The 22,611-nt window shown below is 44.0% G+C and overlaps 9 protein-coding genes across 9 annotated transcripts; 5 read left to right on the top strand and 4 right to left on the bottom strand.

Annotated features, from left to right (window-relative positions):
• Positions 1-247: 247 nt before the first annotated feature.
• Positions 248-905, top strand: JR316_0002291 (Activated RNA polymerase II transcriptional coactivator p15; the record flags this gene model as incomplete). Its single annotated transcript, XM_047888085.1, has 4 exons — positions 248-373; positions 448-519; positions 587-784; positions 840-905. The coding sequence occupies 4 exons, from the start codon at positions 248-250 to the stop codon at positions 903-905; spliced, it is 462 nt and encodes a 153-aa protein (XP_047753008.1).
• Positions 906-957: 52 nt separating this feature from the next.
• JR316_0002290 (ABC1 family protein MCP2-like protein) lies at positions 958-3,100 on the bottom strand (the record flags this gene model as incomplete). The annotated part of the gene is made up of 12 exons (XM_047888084.1): positions 958-1,147; positions 1,213-1,263; positions 1,315-1,349; positions 1,406-1,442; positions 1,497-1,741; positions 1,798-2,012; positions 2,061-2,073; positions 2,129-2,407; positions 2,462-2,508; positions 2,568-2,625; positions 2,686-2,942; positions 2,998-3,100. The coding sequence occupies 12 exons, from the start codon at positions 3,098-3,100 to the stop codon at positions 958-960; spliced, it is 1,530 nt and encodes a 509-aa protein (XP_047753007.1).
• A 747-nt stretch (positions 3,101-3,847) lies between these two features.
• JR316_0002289 (Allantoinase) lies at positions 3,848-5,306 on the bottom strand (the record flags this gene model as incomplete). Its single annotated transcript, XM_047888083.1, has 5 exons — positions 3,848-4,528; positions 4,573-4,626; positions 4,692-4,763; positions 4,820-5,042; positions 5,098-5,306. The coding sequence occupies 5 exons, from the start codon at positions 5,304-5,306 to the stop codon at positions 3,848-3,850; spliced, it is 1,239 nt and encodes a 412-aa protein (XP_047753006.1).
• Positions 5,307-5,605: 299 nt separating this feature from the next.
• Positions 5,606-6,232, top strand: JR316_0002288 (Protein yippee-like; the record flags this gene model as incomplete). Its single annotated transcript, XM_047888082.1, has 3 exons — positions 5,606-5,725; positions 5,836-5,897; positions 5,956-6,232. 3 exons carry the CDS (start codon positions 5,606-5,608, stop codon positions 6,230-6,232), a joined length of 459 nt encoding a protein of 152 aa, XP_047753005.1.
• A 527-nt stretch (positions 6,233-6,759) lies between these two features.
• JR316_0002287 (GTPase-activating protein GYP5) lies at positions 6,760-11,716 on the top strand (the record flags this gene model as incomplete). The annotated part of the gene is made up of 23 exons (XM_047888081.1): positions 6,760-7,291; positions 7,347-7,370; positions 7,421-7,517; positions 7,583-7,678; positions 7,735-7,818; positions 7,870-7,933; positions 7,989-8,090; positions 8,148-8,153; positions 8,204-8,316; positions 8,364-8,535; positions 8,593-8,724; positions 8,780-8,850; positions 8,906-8,960; positions 9,012-9,079; positions 9,129-9,220; positions 9,550-9,778; positions 9,829-9,889; positions 9,941-9,992; positions 10,048-10,154; positions 10,200-10,564; positions 10,626-10,689; positions 10,744-11,428; positions 11,481-11,716. 23 exons carry the CDS (start codon positions 6,760-6,762, stop codon positions 11,714-11,716), a joined length of 3,507 nt encoding a protein of 1,168 aa, XP_047753004.1.
• A 310-nt stretch (positions 11,717-12,026) lies between these two features.
• On the bottom strand, positions 12,027-13,774 carry JR316_0002286 (Ataxin-3; the record flags this gene model as incomplete). Its single annotated transcript, XM_047888080.1, has 5 exons — positions 12,027-12,973; positions 13,023-13,242; positions 13,278-13,351; positions 13,491-13,596; positions 13,715-13,774. The coding sequence occupies 5 exons, from the start codon at positions 13,772-13,774 to the stop codon at positions 12,027-12,029; spliced, it is 1,407 nt and encodes a 468-aa protein (XP_047753003.1).
• A 1,423-nt stretch (positions 13,775-15,197) lies between these two features.
• On the top strand, positions 15,198-16,496 carry JR316_0002285 (uncharacterized protein; the record flags this gene model as incomplete). Its single annotated transcript, XM_047888079.1, has 7 exons — positions 15,198-15,327; positions 15,384-15,657; positions 15,693-15,783; positions 15,813-16,078; positions 16,146-16,201; positions 16,235-16,383; positions 16,437-16,496. 7 exons carry the CDS (start codon positions 15,198-15,200, stop codon positions 16,494-16,496), a joined length of 1,026 nt encoding a protein of 341 aa, XP_047753002.1.
• Positions 16,497-16,697: 201 nt separating this feature from the next.
• On the bottom strand, positions 16,698-17,766 carry JR316_0002284 (Autophagy-related protein 27; the record flags this gene model as incomplete). Its single annotated transcript, XM_047888078.1, is given in 6 exon segments — positions 16,698-16,812; positions 16,867-16,953; positions 17,014-17,299; positions 17,355-17,481; positions 17,544-17,688; positions 17,708-17,766. The coding sequence occupies 6 exon segments, from the start codon at positions 17,764-17,766 to the stop codon at positions 16,698-16,700; spliced, it is 819 nt and encodes a 272-aa protein (XP_047753001.1).
• Positions 17,767-20,085: 2,319 nt separating this feature from the next.
• Positions 20,086-20,999, top strand: JR316_0002283 (uncharacterized protein; the record flags this gene model as incomplete). The annotated part of the gene is made up of 3 exons (XM_047888077.1): positions 20,086-20,520; positions 20,575-20,694; positions 20,748-20,999. The coding sequence occupies 3 exons, from the start codon at positions 20,086-20,088 to the stop codon at positions 20,997-20,999; spliced, it is 807 nt and encodes a 268-aa protein (XP_047753000.1).
• Between the last annotated feature and the right edge of the window lie 1,612 nt (positions 21,000-22,611).

Here is a 22,611-nt window from a genome sequence, read left to right as displayed (position 1 = left end):
CTAAAAGAAGAAGATCGTGGGCGATGGTTGAATGTGATGGGGAATGAGCAGTAAAGATGATGTTTGGGCAGGCTTGAAACGGTCAAGGATTGCAAACTTGGCACACTGACTGAGATTGCTGACGCAATTTGACTATGATGTGACAAGTCGATAACGCGTCAGTCACACAATACCAACGCGCCCCTGTTCATCTTCAACGCGTTTGTCAAGCGCCTTGACTCGGTCCGCCCTCATCCTCCTCTCTACAATGCCGAAAAGAAAAATATCCGAATCTGGAGACGAGGATTTTATTAAAAACGAAGCTTCAGACTCCTCTGTTTCTGCAGAAGAGTCTGACAGCGAAAAAAGTGCCAAAACTAAGCCCACGAAGCAGGTACAGAACTTGAAGCAGAAAGTTGTATACAATTTGTTGTCTTCTAACCAATTATAATGTTGACCATTTCTCAGTCAGGCAAAAGTTCATCCAATAAAAGGGCTAAGGAGGAAGTCAAGGAGGAGGTCGCCGAGGGCTCTGCCACAGTAAGCGCTCAGTGACCGTGACAACATTATTGCGAGTCCATACTAAGTTGACTGATTTGATATCTAGAATTCGGAATCAAGTACATTGGCAACGGTGAAGATCCACACCACCTCTGAAGGAGACAAGTACATCGACCTGGGCAAGAAGAAGCGCGCAACCGTTAGATCATTCAAAGGAGTCCCCTTGATTGACATACGCGAATTTTATGGAGCAGATGGAGACGAAAAACCTGGCAAGAAGGGTATTTCTCTGACGATTGAACAGGTAAATAATTATTTTTTACTTTTGACGTGCATGGCGGGCTAACATCTTATTCCAGTGGCAGTCATTAAGGGATGGAATGAGCACAATTGATAAACTGCTTGATGAGGTCAAGAAAAAGTAATGGTGTCCAACTCATTAAAGATAGTGTAGGGTACTGGTTTTTTCGTTTCATATTAATGCTGATGTTGTACTATTGAATTATCTGAATTGAAGGAATATGGTAATCCAAATGATGCGTCGTGTGCCCCTCTAAGACCTCTCCGCCATAAGCCATAAAACCACGCTTTTTGTCTCTTGTAATACGCCTGAAGATCCATCAGCGACTCTACCATAGACAATTCCAAGTAGGCACGCTGATATCTCCTTTAAGATAGGCATCAATAATGAGAATGCCATTCAGAGATTTTTGAAATTAAATGTAGACTCACCACCAACACGAAAAATAGTCCGTAAGGAGACTCAGAGACAAGAGACCAGCGCTTCGCATAGTATCAAGTAGACGCTCTCTATCGTCTCGCCAAACAGCATACCTACAATACTTGGCAGTCACAAGGAATATCCGAACCTATCAAGTGGATATAGTTAAGTTCGCGAAGAGGAGGTAGGTTCGCGATGGCCTACGTTTGAATGAGTTGTCTTTAGAGCATGGTCAAGGCTCCTAAGAAGTAACAATGAAACGGGCTAATATCGCACTTATCCTGTTAATACATACCTTGTCAAATCGTTGAGTTTCAGGACCATGAGCACTCTCCTTGGAATGCGCCGCAGGACATCAAAAACAGATAGCAATACACCCTCTTTTTGCATAACAGCGGCTCGGATGGCATCCTTTTCTTCTTCTGTTTGTGGGACCATGTCGATTAAACTGGATGCCCGTTGAAAGGAGACATCATTCTGTTCATCCCAGCTCCCCTCCAATGCCACCCTACCGGTCAAAGCTGCCTCAAACACAGGGTACTACGATAGCAGTGAGGTAAATGAGAGCTCAGCAGAAAGGCTACGCTACCACATACCAAGTCAGGACCAATGTTGCCCACTAGCTCTGCAAGTTTCCGTCGGTCAGAAATGGTAGATTCAGAAGCCGGCGCCATTAGCGATAGCCAAAGTTTACTGTAGTTCACGCGCAGTTTTGATTCCATATCGAAGTAGAGACCGTGATCCAAGAGGACAATTTCGAAGTTGTACGGGGATTTGGAACCTGCAACCTTCGGTCTAATCAACAAATTCCCTATCGTATCGTTAGACAGCACCAGAAAATTGCTGAATGGAAACCAACCAGGGTGGGGATCCTATAATGTTGAATTAGGCAATATGCGGACGACCAGGGGTGGGTCAAATACTCACCGCATGAAACCACCCATTGACAAACACCATTTGATTGAATATCCTAGAGAGTTCAACAGCCACCTTGTTGCGGTCGATATCACAAGCAGAAAGATATTTCAAATCATCTACGCGTCCTCCTTTTATGTATTCCATGATTAATACCCTTTTCGTTGCCAGAACTACTTCAGGGATATACAAAGAAGTCCGCACACATGCAAATTCGACTTTCGTTCGAGCAGCATTGTTTGCTTCATGAACAAAGTCCATTTCCTTAGGCAGATTGGTCCTCATCTCTTCCTGTATAAATTCAACATCAAACCAAGTCCAAATAAAATGGTTACGAGTACTCACCCCTAACCAGGTAAATTCGAAATCCGGAAACCAGTACTTGATCCATCCTGTACATTGTTCATTGGCGCACTGCGTCTAAAGGATGTATGATATAGATTCAACTGACCAAGAGTAGCATCGACCATTTCCATGTCGACATCGCAAAACTCTGCCAAATGAGGATGCTGCAACTAGGGTGAAGAATTAATGACAAAAGATTAAACAAAGAATCATTGGTGCAATACCTTCACTGCAACAGTTTTTCCTGATGCTTTATGTCGTCCTATATGCACCTGTGCCAAGCTGGCTACACCAATCGGTTCTGGGTCAAAGTCATCAAAAATTTCTGAGATAGGTTCCCCCATGTCGCTAAGAAAAAGTGCCTCCAGTGCTTCGTATTGTGTGGGTTCACATTTGTCTTGTAACACCTTCATTGTACTTGTCCACTCAACGGGTAGGACCACCAAAGACGCGATATGTTGGCCCATTTTGATGAAAACGCCTGTAGACAAGTGTCATTGAGCAATGAGCATGACGTCAAAACATCAGGCACAGACCTCCATTTGCAAGCAAAGCTTTCAACACCCTCTGAGCACTTCTGGTATGACATTCCGAATACGCTTCAGTTTCTTGTTCTGCATTCTTATACGATTTAAGCATGGTGACTTTATAATCAATCGCGCTCAAGATGGAAGCACCTGTCGAATCGGTCAGTCTGCGTATTACTTCAAATTCGAATGCATACCAGCTACCCTTGAGCATCGAACAATAGCCAATACTGTGTGTCTGAATGGCTGTGATATTTGATAGGTAAGATAATACCCAGTGCCGAGTATTACCGCGCAAGCAGGAAATAAAATCCATGGACTTGTTCTACCCTGGTTGCTGCGGCCTACCGCTGGATGTAAAGTACTAGGAGTCCTGATACATCGTCTCGGTACAGTCCATGAGTTGAATGGAAGACGGTTCGGTTTATGAAGCAGAACCTGACTTCGCATCCGCGATAGCATGCTGCATAGGCAAAGTCGGCGTGATGAAAGGAATTCTTATTGTGGGAAATTATAGGTTGTCTTTGCTTGCATTATAATAAATTCTGGAACACAAAATTCATTTCCTGTGGACTTTTCTTTCAATTTTGCCCCAGTACAAACTTTTTGCACACGACATCATAGGTTATTAAGACTACCATACATCGTGAGTTATAGTAAGTTTACGGCTACAACAATTGTCCTGTAGGGGGCAATCCTTGGAATCCCTCCACGCGGTCATATACCTTCTTACCCCTGAGGTAAGTCTGATTGACGGTACCTTTGAGTATCATCCCTTCGTATGGAGAAATCTTATTTTTATACTGCAAGGACTCTTTCGTAACCTGGAACAAAGTCAGCGCCGTGCAATGTAGATCAATCACTGTGTCGCCCTTGCCTCAAATTCTTCCTCTGGATCCCACAGGACGAAATCGCCATCATAACCTTCCCTTAGCTGGCCCTTTGTAGAGCCTAAACCAACGTGTCGGGCGGTCTTAGTGCTCATCCAGTCAATAATCTGGCCCAGACCAATTCCTCTTCTCTGCCCTTCAGTCCATAACAAGCTCAGACCCAGTCCAAGGGTGCTGATCCCACCCCAAGCAGACAAAATGTCACCATCATCTAGTCTTTTTAAAGAGAGGACACAAGGACTATGGTCAGAAACGACACAATCAATCAGACCCTCTTTGAGTGCATCCCATAATAAATTTCTGTTGGATTCTTCGCGAACAGGGGGACAGCATTTAAATTCTGTATGGCCAGCAGGAATCTCTTCTGCAGAGAGGCATAGGTAATGGAAACAGGTTTCGACAGTCAAGGGCAATCCAGCATCTTTGGCAGATCGGATAAGGGGAAGCGCTGAGGCGGCTGAGAGATGAACGATATGGCACCGAAGACTTGGATACATTAGTTGCAATTTAACTATCAATGATATTGCATTGAATTCCAGCTTTTCAGGACGCGAGGATAAAAATGTCGAATAGTCCCTAGGGTTTGAAGTTTCCGATTTGTCGTTACCGTCTTGAAGTTCAGCGTGGAACAAGAGAACACTACCAGCATCCTAAAACGGTTGAGTTGAGGAAATCATATGTGATGTGTTAATACCTCGAGTTCTTTTATGGAAACCAGCAGGTCTTGCACATTTACACAAGGAAATTCCTATGAAGTCGGTGATCAAATATAGATATTAGCAGAGATGTTCGTTGACATGAGAATAAGCTCACCTCAACTCCACTTTCCATCAAGAAACATTTGAATCCGCGGACCCCAGCGGCTACCAGAGGCTTAAGATGTTCCTACATCGTTGTCATGTATGAGTGAAATGACATGAAGAGGAAAACGATAGGGGTACCTGATTTCCGGGAATAACACCTCCCCAAAAAGCAACATCTGTATGGCATTGGTTCAGGGCGGCCTGTCGCTTGATTTCGAGATTCGATACAGTGGTGGTAGGGGGCAAAGAGTTCAGCGGCATATCGACTAACGTAGTGATGCCCCCTGAGGCTGCTGCTCTAGTGCCTGTCCAAAAGCCTTCCCAATCAGTGCGTCCAGGTTCATTGAGATGGACATGGGCACTATGATATCCATAAATAAAATATATGAGAGAAAATGACAATGATGCACACTCACTCTACCAGGCCAGGTAGAACGACATTCTTTCCTGCATCAAGCCATTCGACGGTATGAGCGTGCAATCCAAGATCGTCCGATGTATGGTGGCCTTGCCGGACTTGTGTAATTTTGCCCGATGCCTTGTCAATGACAATGGAAGCCTGGGTGGGTTCGTCATTCCCAGGTAGAAGGACTTTGGATCCTGTGCAAACGAGAAATTCGGACATGGAGGAGATTATCGATAACGCTGGAGGCAAGCTAAAGATAGCTGTTATCTCAACGCGGCTTGGTACTACTTCTACCAGGATTTGAAAATCAAGCTTGGCTGGAAAGGTGCTCCTGCAAATCGCGAAACATTTAATTGGCGTGCATTAGAGCAAAGTTGAGATGGTAGCGCTGTTGAAACGTGTGTGATCGTGGGTTGATCAGACTAGCGGCATCACAGCCTTCTCTGCATAAGTATTCGGTTCTGACGGAGTTATAAAGACATCTGCCTTGTCATCGCCCTCATCACATTCCCATCATCATGTCCGCGTTCTCCAGACCAGAATCGTCCACAACACCCCGCAGATTACCAGCGACTCCCCCAGAGTCAGTCCAAGCAAAGCGGATATCACGTCCCCTTCCTAAAATTCCCCGTGCACTTGTATGTAAACAATGCGGCACCTGCATCACATCTCATAACTTTCTTCTACCTCAGTCAGCGGTCAGTGCTTTTCTGCTCTGCTCATTGACAACGCTCTTACTCTTCTTTAGATTCCCCCAGACTCGCGCACCTTTAGAGGCTTTTCGGGCAAAGCGTCCTTATTTACTGAGACGTGCGTCCTTCTAATTCCGTTTGTCAAGGCCGAGTCGTAACTGATCCTTAATGCTTAGCCAAAATGTTTTCCTGGCCAAAGCTGGAGTCCAACTCATGGCCACTGGCGCCCACACAATGCAAGAAATTACTTGCGCCAATTGTTCATTCTATCTCGGTTGGAAAATCGTTCGTGCCCATGAAAGTTCGGAGTCGTGGAAGGATGGCCATTCCCTTCTAGAACTCGAAAATCTCTTTCTCCAATCCGACTTGACCGGCTCGCTCAGCATCCCTCCTCCAAATCCCAGACGTACATCAACAGGTTCCAATTCGGACACGTCTGATTCCAGTTTCTGAAGTTCTGATAATGCCCTTGGTATCGCTATCGCTACTTTATTTTCAACTTATTTTAATATTCTTCTCTCTTTGACGATCATCACGAACTACCCCGTTTTACGCATTTTGTATAATATCCATCCTAACTTATAGTCACTCTACATGTTGTATCATATCGTTCCCAGTCCGATACCCTGATCCGGTCCATTTACTATACCTTGACTTGTTGCCTTATTTTGTGAACGCGTCTCGGTCCCTGTAGTAGATAAAAACATGAAAATAAATTTACAAAGTCGACTTCACTGGGACATTTCTTTTGCTTTGCTTTCGCTTTTTATTTGTCTTCGGCGACCACATTCCTTGGTACCACTTACATAAGATTCAGGATTCGAATGTGTCGGTTTTATTTCTGACGTCTTAATTTTCTTCTTCACAGTCAGTTTGTAATACGGAGCCGGTCTTCGAGGACAGTCAACCACCTTCAGGGTTATCAATATTTCAATCAATATCATAAATAACCACATGAACTTGGCATTTTAAAACCACCAATGTCCTCAGAACATACTACCTTCGATTTACCTATTGCAGTAGCAGCTGTGGATACTCCTCGACCTGACCCTTTGGACTTGGACGCATTACGTTCACCGCAGGTCAGCCAATCATTCAATGACCGATCGTTGGCCCGAGAATCCGTAGCGGTCACCGAATTCAACGATATTGCTCTCGACGACGACTCTTTCTCTCCGATTGCTTTGACTGCACTTCCTAGTAACCAAGAGACGCCAGACTCTCAGCCTGAAAATGAGACTTCCAGTCGCCCTAACAGCACTTCATTGCCAAATATTTCAACCCTTCAATTTTCTCCTCCAAAATCTCATAGAAAGACGGCTTCTACAACTACAATCCGTTCTGGTCATGAGCCAACAGCATCGGTATTCATGAATCGTCTAGACTTGCAAGAGAATGGGGGTAAAGCACGGGGCAGCATTGACGGTCAAGTCAAACTACAGGAGGAATTCGCAAGATTACAGGAGAGAGAAACAGAGGTGAATACTGCCAAGGAGGGTGCAATTGATTGGGGTGAGTGAATATTATATTCTGCTTGTCCGTCTCATTTCTGATACTCCTAAAATAGATTTCTGGGGAGCAGTAATATCTGGTATGCCGGTCAAGACACATACTTCTGCCCAATTAACTGGTTCCGTCAAGACTACGGCGGCTTTGCTTCTGAGCGTCCCGAAGAACTGGCTCAAGCTATTCAACGAGGCATCCCTCCAACCCTTCGAGGAATGATGTGGCAACACATGTGCCTATTTTTCTTTTTTAGAGTTATCCTTACAATTCATCCAAACTATTTTGTGCTGTGTGTAGGGCGGCCTCGAAAGATCCCGAACTTGAAACAACGTACTTAAATCTACTCAAGGAACCGAGCAAACACGAGAAAGCCATCAAAAACGATCTGGGAAGGTGAGGATGATTCAAAAAATACAGCGTCGAAGAATAGACGCTCACCTTTGATACAGGACTCTTCCTCATCACGCTGTCTTTACCGATGGGCAGGGAATTGGCCAGGAAAATTTATACAATGTCTTGAAGGCATATTCTTTGTGGGTTGGACTTGTAAGGCGGTATAACAAATTCTGACGACTCTGGATAAGATATGATCCCCTGGTGGGTTATTGTCAAGGCTTGCCATTTATTGTGGCCATTCTCCTCTTGAATGTGAGTGTATGTTATATATATATATACCACTGTGCATTAAATCCGTTAAATTCAGATGCCAGATGAAGAGGCGTTTTCTCTTCTAGTCAGATTAATGTCCGTATATGATCTTCAAGGACATTTTTTGCCAGAGATGCCAAAACTTCACATGCGCCTGGTCAGTGAATCGGATTTTTTTTTGCTTATCTTTGAGATCTGATAATGGTGCATCTAGTTCCAAGTAAGCATCATCAATTCAAAAAGGCATTCTTCCCCTCATAGGATATCTAGTTCGACCGTCTGGTTGAGGATATGTTACCCGTTCTTCACGTTCATTTCTTGCGTCAAGGCATTAAATCTACAATGTACTGTTCCCAATGGTTTTTAACCTTATTCAGTTATCGGTGAGTATACGTGGTTCCCATCGTTTCGTCAACTAAAAGATATATAGATTCCCTCTTGATATTGTATTCCGAATATACGACAATTGCCTTGCCAATGGCATTGAAGCTATATTTGGTTTTAGTATTATCTTGCTGAAAAAGAATGAAGACACTCTTCTCTCCCTCAAATTTGATGAAATACTGGCATTTTTAAATACAAAACTATTGGACTGTTATCTGGTAGGTAACTGTAACGATCTTTCTTTAGGCTGAAAACTTGATTCATGCAAACAATAGATCGAAGGCGAATCTGGGCTTGCTGACGACTCAGCCAAATACAGAGTAGATGATTTTGTGACGGATGCGGTATCCTTGCGCATAACACCATTTATGCTTGATTGCTACAGACATGAATACGAAGACAACTTGGTATGTGTGTATCAATGTGATCCTTCTATCATGATAACTTGACGATACTATCCAGCGTGAGATAAATAAACATGCCATTCAAATAGATGAACTTCGAAGTACCAATCGAAGTTTATTGACTCAAGTGTATGTATCGGCATTTGTAAAGAACCCGCAGCATACCTGAACCAAGCCGTCTTAGCAAAGCTTTGGAGAATAGTTTGGCTCAGTTGAATGTTGAACATGTCGAAGTTTTGGTTAGTATTGGTGACCTCCTCCAATGTTTCACTGACGTAGTTCCCAAAAAGAATGAACTTGTAAAACAGCGTTTAAAGAACGAGGAGATGGAAGAAGAGCTCGTACGTTACAAATTGCTGTAAGTGCCGTGCATCCTATTTTCAGATGGCAGCTAATCATTGGCACAGTTATGCAGAAGCCATGGACCAGCAAGAAGGAGCCAATACCTCGAATCGAATATCGCTAGCGCAGATGATGCAAAGCTTGAAGAGAGGGAGCAGTGGCTGATCTGTCAAACATTGCGGATGTGTGTTTCACACTGTGGGGATATTTGCAGGTATGGAACCGGGATAACATTCATATCCGAGTGCTTGAGATGGCAAAATCGAGTTCTTCTTTCGGATTTCCCATGTTGGAGGCCCTAAATGTGATTGGTTTCGCGTTATTGACGTAGTACTGTTAGTAGTCAGAATAGGGGCAAAAGGTCCCGAATGATCACGTGTATATATAGGGTACTTATAGCATCGAGTCTGAGTCCGCGTGTTGAGTCTTCCACGGTCGTCGTTTTGCTTGAGTACGCTTGATCTTTTGCGGCCTTTTGGCCTATAGCAGGCAAGGGCGTCCTCTTGTTCTCAGGTCACTTTCTCTCTCCCGCCATGTTCGTCCTTGAACTCGTTGTCCCCATCGGTCTCGGGTTCTCCTTTCTTTGGCAGCCCGTCCTAGCCTATATTCCAGCATCTCCCACAAATTCGACCCATGATGCCATTGCAGGCGGACTAAACATAACAGATATATCAAGTCTTCGCATTCAGTGGTACTCAAATGGGTCAGTTACACTGTGTGTGGCTCTTCAATGGCTTCAATAGTTTTAACCATCATGACTTCCAGGTCTTATTTCGAGCACGTCTCCTACCAATTAGCGGGAAATGATAGCAAAGGGATTAGTAAAGTGAGGCTTTAACGCCCCTCTATTTCTATAGTTTGCCTAATATCTCTCAAGGGTGCTCTAGTCCATTTTTCTGAGGAAATGGCGGACACCTTTACAGCTCCAAGTTGGTCTTCTTTCATTATTTCGCCAGTTGATATCATAACTGACGTCTTGGAAAGCCTTAACTCCTTGGATAGCTCTGGTATCTTGTGACAAGAATGCCACCAATGCTTCCATGGAAGTGGATATCTTTACTTTGGCTCGAGATAAAGGTGCTGTTTCGGCGGTAAGTGCTATTTACTTGGACTTTAAACCACTAAATGTTCTTTAGCTCTTGTTCTCGCTGTACTCAACGGCATGTGTTATCAATCGTGAATACTCTGATCCAGCTACTTTTGATCAAGTGTTCGACATATTCTCAACCCAAAGCTCCACAAGTTCCCATCTCATAGAATATCAATTCGGTCAACTGAGCGCAAATAAAAGTCTTCGTAACTATAACTCTGCAATGCTGAATAACTCTGCGAACGATATTCAACGATCCATCAATGAGGGTGTCCCAGTTTCTCCTGGATATCTGTTGACCGTCCTCCAGGCGTACAACGCCATAGACAATACCTCTGGCCCTGGAAATCCCACTAGTGATGCTACAAGCGCAGGTACGGGTAACAACCCTCCTAATACTGCCCTTGCCATGTTCGTGTATTCTGTAATTCTAATTTCTGTATCCTATCTGATCAGCACCGCTGTCCTCCAGGATTATTCTTTATGCCATCACTGGTTGCGTGTCAGCGTTGTTCTGCATTGTCATTATATCCGGTGTAAGCGATCTTATTAAGTCCCAGATATGTATATATTTCAACTATGATGTACAGGCAATTCGGGCAATCCGACATCCTGAGCGGTATGGCCCTCGTGCTCGTATGGGGGGTGATGGAGGACCGCCTCAAAGCCGTGCAAGAGGGTTGACTCGTGCCATTCTTGATACCTTTCCGATTGTGAAATTTGGTAGCAATCAAGCTGGACCATCACAATCACCTTCCTCCCCAAGATATCCGCTCGACAAAGATTCAGAGGTTCAGAGTTCAAGCTACAACATTGAAATGGGTGCAATTCCGACCGGTAGTGGAGCCAACACGCTTGCTGATGCCGGCCTAAACCTTGCAGAGTCCTCAAGCTGCTCAGCTCCAGGTAGTCGACAAACGGATCAGGAACAGGAGTTGCAAGATCACAATTCATCGGGGTCACGAGATATACCCAACAGTCATTCACTATCAGCCCTACAAAATGCTAGTGATAACCTAGCTAGCAGACAGCGACCCTTTGTTGGCCTTGGAGAAGGAACGTCACGAGATATCCCCCCAGAATCTTCCTTACCAGCGCAAGATGACGTTGTGCCAGCATCAATCGGGCGCGAAACTTGCCCGATTTGCATTGTAGACTTCGAAGAGGGAGATGATATTCGTGTTCTGCCGTGCGAAGGCAAACATTGCTTCCATCAAAATTGTGTTGACCCCTGGCTTCTCAAACTTTCTAGTTCTTGCCCTATCTGTCGTCACGGTATACATTTTCCTAAACATTCAATCAATGGTTCTCATGTAATGAACTTTAGATTTCCTTGCTCTGGAACATATGATCGCTGGTCATGAAGATGATGAGCATGACTTTGAACAGGGAGAAATAGATGAACAAGTCCCCCATGCCCGTGGGAATGGCAACAGAGGACGATTCTCTCGTTACCTGCGATTTGCTCATAGGAGGCAGAGAAGAAGGCGCGGTGATGAAGCTGATCCCACCGATCCATACATGCCTACCGCCCCCAGCACTTCTATGTATTCTGGAATGTAATTCACCACTATCCCTAACATTCTTATTTGTCCCATTGCAAACCACTTGTAAATACCACCCAACTTTGTAAAGTATCATACAATCATGTAAATTATCTTTCTAGTAATGTGAACCTGAAAAATGATTTACATGTTAGTTATCTTTCGTATCGTTGTAATATCTATTTTATGAACAGATTTGCCACCCCCTACCTCCAATCACTTTGTATGTAATGGTTCATTCTACTGCTTCTCATACACCTTCAATACTTTATATCTCTGGCAACAAATTTTCGCGTTGCTTTCATTAGACGCAAGACAGCCTTCATCTACTAACCAAAGCGAGCAAGACGGCGTTGCCGAATTTCATCTAAGGTCGGGGTAGTTGCTGAAGCAGAAACATCTTCCATGGCACTAGTAGTATCAGAAAGTACCGACTCCGCATCGTCTGTTGAGGTAGATGTCTGAGCTTGTTGCGATAAAGGATGCTCCAAAGAGGCTTTGAGTGCTGCTTGAAGTTCTGCATCCCCATCGTCATATGTTACGAAATTGGAGGTAGAAAGGTAATCTTTGCTCGGAGAATCGACGTCCATAGGGTCACGCCCTTTCCCTAAACGTTGTTCCTCGGCGAGAGCTTGGCTTTCTTCAATGGCTCGCCGTAGTTCTTCTTCTTCTTCTTCTTCTTGCCTCCTCCTTCGCTCTCTCCTTTCTGCTAATGCAATTTGCTCTTCCGGTGTCAGATCCGACTCACTCCACATTTCTCTCTGTGCAAATTCTTGCTGTCGCTTCATTCTCTGAAGTAGAAATCTATTTCTCTCCATGCTTGCGGCAATAGGGTCTAAATCTGCCTGCCCACTATCAGGAGATTCACTGAAAGAAGGCGGTTGGCTCGTTCGTGACCCAGAACCAACCGCAGATGTGGCCGACCTTAAAGTGTGTTGAAATTGGGGAGTGCCAAATCCTACAGGAGATAACACAGCTGACGCCAGGCCTTCGTCATCTTCTTCGTTCTCTTCGACTTCACCATGTTGTTCCACGCCCATAAGTGATGCTTGCAACGCGGCCTGCAATTCCAGATCCTCTTCATCCAGATTGAGATCTCCAGAATGTGCCGGGAGTGTGTTCGTGTGTTTGACAGTATCATGGGATGTTCGAAGGCGTACGCTGGAAGTGGCAGAAGTAGGTTCCGGGAGTGTTGATGCAATTATGTCTGCCTCTGTTCGCGGAAGGGCTAATGGTGCATCAGGGTTGGCTTGTGTCACGGCGAATACAGAGTAGCCTGTATCTATGAATACGTATATAGCATTGAAGAAATCAGGATATCGTACCTTCCGTTTCTGCTTGTTGCAAAACCATACCTAGATATAATTTACCTACCCATTCCGGAGCGGGAAGGAATGAATTCAGGTTAAACCAATGGCCATCCCCTTCGTCTAGGTCTATATTGGGGCTGGCCTTTCCAAATCGACGTAGTGTGAACCAATGTTGCTCCAGGTTCAGAATAAATGCAAGTTGCGTCCTTAAGTAGGGTCCAATCATGTCGGTTGTCTAAGGATATGAGAAAAGATCTGAATGAAACTCACTGTGGGTGATCTTGGTATGGACGCATTTCTTCTCCTCGCCATCTTGTGAGGCTTATTTTCGAGAATACGTGAGTCTTTTGGTATGTAAGAAATAAATCGCAATTACTTAAGTCCCCAAACTCTCAACGCATTATCCAACACTTGAACAGAAAAAAACCCTGCAACAAGTTTCAAAATCAGCGACATGCACCAGGTGAGTCTAGCTCAACGGACCTGTGTCATCCATATTTGTGCTTGTCTGTCCTGTATTGCTGTCGTCATAGCTTTCTTCCAGCGAGTCAAGGCTTCGTGCAATGTCAGAAAGGTCTGGCGCAGTGAACTATCAAGAGGGATAAACGACTAAAATTTAGTATTTTCTGGAACTGAACACGCACATAATTTCCCTCTGAGAAAAACTTTTGTCAATGAACCCGCAGAAGACATAAAAGGGAACATACGAAGAAGAGAATTGAGGGCATGCTGGGCACACAGCATAGACCCTTCTTGCTGCCTTTCATGGTATATATGAGGAACAAGTGGTTCCAGTCCAGCCATGTTATTTGATGCCAATTGGGATATTATAGATAATGGTTGTAGAGATCGGATAGTAGAGAATGAAATGAGACGCGTCTACCTTGCCACATAAATTAAGGCTTAGCACTGCATCCTAAAGCGGATACGGTTCGCGTGATTTTTGGCATTGACAGCCATTTTTAAGTCCTTCTCTCCTCTCACATATTCATAGATATCTGTACGATATAACCCAGGATCTCTCGTCCTGCAACTCGATCCTTGTATCTTTGATGAGGCGGTTCGACGTATCACTCATTCGGCGTTTTAGACGGTTTTCGGACACATCACAAAGTCAAATTATTGGCATCTTAATTCTCACTCTAACAACGTCAGTGTCAATGCAGAAAAATTATGTTAAAAATTCGTTGCGCATTCGGAAAAGAAGAAACTTACGATGGAAGCTGTTGGAACGCGATATTCTGTCGAGTTTAGTCACCTCACCTCGCCAGTGAACACAGATAGAGTGGCTGTCATTGCCGGCCGCAATAATGTTTATACAAACCTTCTGTTACAGTTGATCACAGTCAATGGTTGAAAGATGAGCAAAAAAAAATCTATTTTACTAGAGAATCTGCCATAAGATCTGACGGACATAGTCTTGAATAATAGGCCTCTTTCACAAAATACAGCCTCGTACTAGACGTCCGTCAAGAATATAAGTCTATTTGTAGAGGTATCGATAATTCTTCTACTAGCAAGTTTCACTAGCACTGATTGGGGTGCTAAGTTTTGACTGGGTCCGAAAATATACGGCCACTGCCTTACACCTCCCTTGAAGGGGTGCATGAATCTTTTTAAGAGTGGTACCAACTCGAAGAAGATTCATATTGCAGTACACAGAACTTGCTTTTTCTAGCTTCAAACTTGACTTACAATGACACCGTTTTTTTTTTGAATGATATAGTGACGTTCGATTGATCTGCTAACTATACATGCTATTCAACCACCCACCAAACGAAGATATTCACAAAATGATGCCGATCGGCGATTACACCTTGTACCAAAAATCAAACCAAGCCTACTTATAAGCAATCCGTTACCAGAAAACGTTCTACTCCGAGTCATTGATCGCGTTTAGTCTCTCACGAACTTCCAAATTAGATCCAGTTACTATGTCCTCCTTGATGGGGTGTGTGCATTATGCCAGTGTGGGATCGAAAACGCACATAGAACCTGAAGGCTGGGGCGGTTGATGAAGGAATCGTCAAGAAACTGTTGCCACATCTTATTTGGTTGGTAGACTGATTGTCCTTTTCAACGATGCCAAACAGTCGCTTCAATCAAAGCAACGTCACTTAAATATAGGATAAAGCTGATAGCTAACTTACAGATATCATTTGAGAGGTCGTATTTTCCCCGTACTCATTCATGTTTACAGAACGACTCGCTCTGCTTCCGGGTGGAATTCAACTTTCCTACACTGATAGTGGTGCCCCTGCAGAGGATTGCACTGACTACACGACGGTCATTATTGCTCATGGGATGGGATTTAACGCTCGTACGTTCTGGCAATGTGTGTTATCCCATACTAATGCCTATTCACTTCAATGCCAGGCGGGTTTGAGAAACTACACGATCTTGCTGCTAAACATAACTTTCGAACTATTGCTTTCCAACGCCGGGGATATCAAGGATCCACGGAATATACGGCCAGCGAACTGGACGACCAGTACAGCGGAAAGAAGGTCTTTATAGACAGACTTGCTCTCGAACTCGCTTATTTCTGCCAACACATAGTTGAGGAGCATACCATTCCGCTGAGAAGCAAAGATGGCAAATCTGGGGGCATTGCTCTGTTGGGGTGGTCTATGGGCGCTGTATCAGTGATGTCAATTTTCTTTGATCCCACTAATATACCAACAGGCCTGCAAAGTTGCCTTGCAAAATATATACGGTGCCTGGTTTTATATGGTACGCATTTGAAGACTTCCAATCTCTTCGAAATGAAGTTGAGGTTATTTTCCCATAGATCCACCTTATCAGGCTTATGGATATGACTTGCCATCAGACTATGAAGCTCCAAAGCCAGTCAACGGAGATCAAAAGCAGGCTCTGACTAATGAAGAAATTTATGGGGCGGTACGAATCGCTATCAGCGGATACTACGACAAACCAAAAGATTGGTCAGGAGATATCAATACTCTGGATCAACGCATGCGCGCAGACGAAGTGACAGTTGATAGATGGACAGCTGAAGAGAATACAAAATATTTTTCGTTGGAGTCTGCCATGAAAACAGATTTCTCGATGTACGTGTACATATTCTGCGCATTAAATACCATCTCAAGTCGTGATGCTTATTTTTCTCCGATCTAGGTTTCTTCCTCCTTTTCAAAAGTTACTAGGCGAAATGACACAGAGGGTTCTTTTCAGTGAATCTGTAACTAAAAATCTCTTTCCCTTAGTGCCGGTGACACTTTTATACCCTGAGCGAACACACTGGTATTGCGTTTGGGGGGCATGGGTCACTCAAAAGCTTTATAAAGAATGCGTGAACCGCGATGAGGTTGTTCGACAACTTAACGTCGTCCACATCACAGGAGGCAATCATTTTGTGAGCATTCCAGTTTCAGTCCTAGACCTGCAGTAATATATTTATATATTTAGACGCATTATGACAAGCCCGATGAATTCCTTACCGCTGTACAGTTTGGGCTAGGTTCGTAATTTTAAAGTTACTGGAGGACAGCGTGATGCTAGTCACATGCGTAAAGGAATTTTTACCATTGGAATGGACTTAATTTGCCAAAAAAAAAAAAAAGGTGGAAGTGTATAGTGATTAAAAATGCCTATATATTTCTAAACTTATGAGAACCCATGTGCAAAGCGTTATAGTACTAGGAAAGCATGAATGATAGAGGCGAGGTTTTAAACGGCAACATAACCACCGCGACTTGAAGTCCTGCGTGGCCTCACGTTGGAACAAAGATGAGATGCTACATCACTGAGCATATATGGGACTTCCTTCCAGAAATCACGGTGGCTAAAGCAATATATCAAACCTCAAGTTCAGATAAAACACACATGGAAAACGTACGGTATTAGATCAAGACCTCTGGCGCCATAAGTCGAATAATTATAATAGGCTCCAAGACCGAAGTAAGCTATAAATGCAAGAAGAATTCTGACATATACCCTCATATCAGAACAGATCAAGCATAGCATGAATTGTAAATATACTCACACCAGGAAAAACCAACCAATCCCACTCCCTACGTTCTCTGGCTGAGTAGGTTCTTCTTTATTGTCGCCTCCTCCACCCTTGTCTTCCTCTTCCTCTTTAAACGGGCAGCCTGCAGGCGCAGTCCATTCCAAATCGAGCCTTGAACCATCATATGCGATGAATTTGGGTTCCGATGTTTCTTGCGGATTGCACAGAATTGTTAGGTTTAGGGATTGTCGGACTGGCATTGAAAGGGGTGGCGCAGGGTATTCTGCGCCATGAAATACTAGAGATAGATACTTTGGTGCTATATGACAAACAACTTCAGGCTCAGTTGTCGAATGTTGCTATGACTTACGCACAAGAATTCGCAGAGGATATTGGTTCCAAGTTCGCTGACTGTGCCATTGGAATGACCGCAACTATACGGTCCTGTTCACCTGTCCTTTGATTGATCTTAGTGAGACATGCTCTGGTACCAGGAGGACACTGGAATTGAATAGCAAGTTCAAAAGGTAGGGAGCGGACGCAATTCGTGTACCGTAGCGTACCTGGTCGTGCTCCGAAACACCATCCTGAAGTTTCAATTCTTCACATAAGTCAAACCTCAGTGAGTCGACAACCTTAGTGGGAGGCGTGTCGCGCGTTCGGGTCACTGTACGAACACCACCAAGAGAGGTCAAGTCAAATGTGTTACTGTCAACAATTAAATGACAGTTGAACGTTGTTTCTGAGTCTGCCGCCAGTGTTAATGTCGCGTGTAGAAGCAGGCATGAGACAGATATAAGAAAATTATATCTTGAAAACCGTATGATCATGGCCCAGAACAAGTAATCAAGGTAAAGTGTGATGGGTAATGAAAGGCAATGAGGCCCGCGACGCCAAGCTCTACGTCAAGAGCGTTTATTTGTTCATGATTGGCAACGCTATCAAATGATTATAAATTAATGACTCCTAGAATATAGTTTGTGATGTGACAGGTGACAGGTCTTGAATCTTGTATTACATATAGGGTAATTTGCGACTTGCATTATTACGACGACTCACGAGGCGCCGCAGGGCGCAGTGAAGTGATTTGGTTATGAACATGGGAATTTGATGCGTTCATTTTACCATGTTTTTTTGGAGGAGAAACATAGTCAATCCGTGAGAATCATACTCCATTTTAAGCGGATGGTTTATTTCAAATCGAGTCATAGTTAAGCGCCGCTCCTTGCGAAATACATGTCAACCAATACCACTTAGTCCACGGCTTTGGAATATCAGTCTCTAGTGCTCGTCATGACCCGGAGAAAGTGGTATGTAGTCACAGTAGGCAAAGGCATTGGGGTATTTCCTACTTGGTAAGTGCCACACGGTTCTTGAACTTCCTCGTTGCATACCCATTCCCATGACCCTGTACAAGGCCATATTATTGTTGTCTCCAAGTCAGCTTGTGCCTCGAATGTAACTGTTCTAAATAATTTTTTTAGGATTGAAGCGGCCCCGTTAGTAAAGGGCGTACCCGAAGCAATTTACCAAAGTTTTCCAACTGAAGGAGAAGCTCGACGTCTTTTTGCCCAAGAAATGTTGAAAGGAACGACCAAAATCATTCGGGATGACGGACAAGCCGAAACTATAAGACAGCAACTGGCTACGCCAAGGTCAACGCCCAACAGGAATGTGGCCCCTCTAAGGAGCAGCCCAAATATACAACCTGGTTCTGTTACGTCCCTATCACATTCCAGCACACAGAGTTATGTTACACCAGTTTCAACACCAAACAGAAATTCGGCGCAATTAATCAACAGTCCCAATGCCAGGTTTCTATCTTCCGTGTCATCGAATTCGAAAGCAAGTGGCTATTTTTCTCCCAATAGCAACCAGGAAGTGTCCATCGTCGCCAGTCGATCCGCTGTCAGGGACGGTTGTGTGAACAATAAATCGGACACATTCTCTCAGCAGCAATCTCTGAAGGCCCATAAAACATTCAGTGCTCTGCCCCGTTCATCCTCTGAACCTTCTGCCAGTTTTATCCGAGGTCAGAAAATCGACGCACTTTTTGATATACCTCTACCCACTTCCGGAGCCCAGGCCTTGCCAGTAATTTCCACACTTACTCGGGTCTCAAATCCAACAGCATCTTCAAAGGGTTTTAGCTCACCAAAGATTTATAGCCCCCAGCACCATGAAGCACCTATTGTAAAATCCCCAGACTGGCTTACACCTTATCCAAATACATCCATTGATTCTAGGCGCTCACCCCCCTTGTCTCCTTTGAGTAATGAACAATTTTTACTCAATTCATTTTCTTCAATTTCAATAGATACTGAAGAAGAAAAGAGTAGGGTGCAAGCTCAAGCCAACTCACCTTCAGTTAGTAGTTCATCTAGCTATCCCTCGTCACCCCGGCAAATAAAGGAAGTGGTTTATCAACATAGCATTGACCCTAGGTCGCCAATCAAGAGCAAGTCTCGAGTTCCAGAGTTAGCGTACAGAAGGTTGGGGCATATTTCCATATTAACTTTCCACTTCTGATCCCATTGCAGCTGTATCTCGTTCTCTCGACCCACCCCTTCTCCTTTGAAGCGCGGCGCGACGTTGCCCGAACGATTTGACGAAACAAACGTCAACGGGACACCTCACTCAAGCGTGCTTTTTCAATCCAATCTGAATTCGTTTTAGTGTCATTCGAGGATGTTGTTAATCCATTAGCTATCCATTATGCATTTTCCTAGAAAGCTTTGTTAAGCGGGCTACGGGTTAGATGTCTCGCTTGTTCTCCGCTCTGCTATGCATCTGAGAGTTTGCTTTGATTTCTTGCTATCTCCTTGACTCTTTACTTGTTGTTTTTTGCACTATTTTCTAGCCTTTATTATCGTGACATAAAAAGTATCTATATACCTTTTTTTTAAAAAAAGTCACGCATCTAAGACGATCACGGGAACATGCACAATGAAAGCGACCTGGACGTTGGAACCTCAACATCAAACGCATCAGCAATCGATACATTCTTGTCCGTTTCTTCGTTGTCCTTTGCCTCCCCCCTTGCTTTTACTGATTCGAAGATATCAATATAACAGTAACAACACTTGATAAGCATACTTCGACCCAATGTCCTTTTCATACTTGAATTCACCGGAGATCAATGTTGCATCTGGGTCCAGTATCATGGGACTCGAGTCACCAAATATACCTTCAGATTCATCATATTCTCGCCAGGACGATGATATGTACCTATCAGATTTGGGATCTCCAGACCAAACGACTATAATGCAGAAACCTTTCAGTCTTTTAGCTCGAGCAGAAACAGATATTTCTACCCCCGTCAGGAAGGCACCTAGCGGCATCGAAGAAAAGGAAGATCCGTGTCAGGGTGAACATGAAGCTCCTGCCGCCAACGACCAAGAGACTGCTGAGGAAAAAAGGATGCAGGCTGCCAAGCAGCGGGAAGAGAAATTGCAGAGCGATATCTTTATCTTGAAGAAGTTAAATGCTTCTTTTGAATTATTCAACGAGGCCCTACAGGATACGGGCTCAGCGAATGAGGTGTGCAATTAATTAAGATCCAGTGTGTCAATTCTTATTCTTCCTGCGCTTTAGCGTGTGGCTGTCCAACTAGAACAAACCGACGCGCTCCTGAATAAATATATTGGCATTCTATCCAAATCGGAAGAATTTTCACGTCTCATATTTGACGATCAATGGGAAGGGGCAGAAGCAGTAGGTTGTAGTGTCTTTTTTGTGACTCAATACCAATATTTTGGATGTCTTAGGACGAGGAAAGACTTGAGCAAGAAGTACAAGCAGAACAAGAAAGGAGACGTCGGGAGGCAGAAGAGGCCAAACTTGCATTGGCAAGGTTAGAGCAACAAAGGTTGGACGACTTGAAAAGACAAGAAAAAGAACGCTTAGACCGTGAAAAGAGTGAACGGGCAATTCGTGGCGGCATTAGAGGCGTGCGAGGCACGCGTGTATCGACACGCGGGACTCGTGGGGGATCTACCTCATCGCGTTCAGGTTCTTAAAGACTATTTCGTTCTTTCTCGAAACTCACCCACAGATTTAGACTCGGCTGATTCAACTTCGCGTGGTATACCCAAGCGGCCGATATCTGCGTCTTCTCGGCCAAGTAATATTGCGAGGCCTGCACGGCCATAATAATTTATTATTATTGGCCAGTGGATTCTGCACCGTCTGTATTTTTTCTTTTTTTCGTCATGTATTTCTGTAAGTCAATTTATCATCTTAGTGTCGAACTCATTAACACCAAGAATTCGCTAGATTGTTATATGTACATACAATGTATCGATATCGTTTGCATATTATTATGTCAGCGCGATATAGACACTGTCCTCGATCGATCATAAAATGTGAATGTGGTCTGGCCAGAGCCTGTGCTACAACAGAGAACCCCTTTCCATCATCCTTTTATTTCCACTTAATTCAGTGATATGACCCAGGCCCGACGTAAAAGCCTAAGGCATTGTATAAGGTCCGTCGTATAACTATATAATATCTAGAAATTTTCGAAGCGTTATCTAGGTTATTTTCTCCTGCTTGGTTTGCGGTCAACATGGGCACAGGAAGCATTTCTATACTAGCAGCTAAATTTCACTGGGGAACCAACAGCACAACTCTGAAATCCATTTGCTTTATCTTTTTTTTTGCAAACCTTTTATTTTATGTCCTTATACTCGCCATGACTATCTCCCGTTACTACATGTTCCCCGAGGTAACACGCCTTGAATACCTTATTGCAATAAGCATGACTCATAACGCATGGACCTAGTAGTTATGGATCAAAATGCTGTATGATCCTGGAGAAGGACTTTTTGTCGGCGCGTTTCCGATTGGCAGCGCTTCCCTCATCGATCTCGCTGTCATTCTCAACCAACGATGGCGTTTTGGAGGCACTGCGTTTTTGTATACTCTCTGGGGATTTTGGTGGCTGATGCTGGTGTGTTCATACTGGACCTGTTTTGGGATGATATACATATTGTGAGTAAGTTTTTATCTCCGTTTTTCCGCTGTCTGACATTCGGGCTTCAGAATGTCCTCTCGCCACCATATGGTTTCGGAAACCACGTCTGTTTGGGTTTTGCCTATTATTCCTCTGATCGTCCTTTCTGCAACAGGAGGCTCTCTCTCTCAGGCATTATTACCACAGACAACGACTTTGACGATTCTGACGATCGCGTTTTCTCTGATGGCGTTTTGTATAGGGATGAGTCTCACCCTCATGGTTATTTCGCTCTATCTGACGCGCCTGATTCTACGTGGACCTCCTATGCCTCATGTTATTCTGGCGAGTTTTATAATTACCAGCCCCCTGGGCCAAGGAGGATATTCTCTCCTCGTCAACGGTGAAATTCTTGCCAGAGTATTTCCTCTTCATTTTGGGAACATTTTCCCTTTGATACCTTTGGCGGGGCAGATATTATACGCCGGGTGTTTTATGGGAGCCTGGACTTTGTGGTGTATGGCATTTGCGTGGGTGATCATATCGCTATCTTCTATCTACATCACTTTTCGGACGGAAAAAATACCCTTTACATTGTCATACTGGGGATTGGTTTTTCCTAATGGTGTCTTTGCGTTATGTTCTGTGCAACTTGGCAACGTGTTGGACAGTCCATT

The sequence above is a fragment of the Psilocybe cubensis genome, chromosome 2, assembly GCF_017499595.1.
Source record: "Psilocybe cubensis strain MGC-MH-2018 chromosome 2, whole genome shotgun sequence".
NCBI lineage: Eukaryota > Fungi > Basidiomycota > Agaricomycetes > Agaricales > Agrocybaceae > Psilocybe > Psilocybe cubensis.
This window is presented reverse-complemented; position numbering and strand designations above follow the sequence as displayed.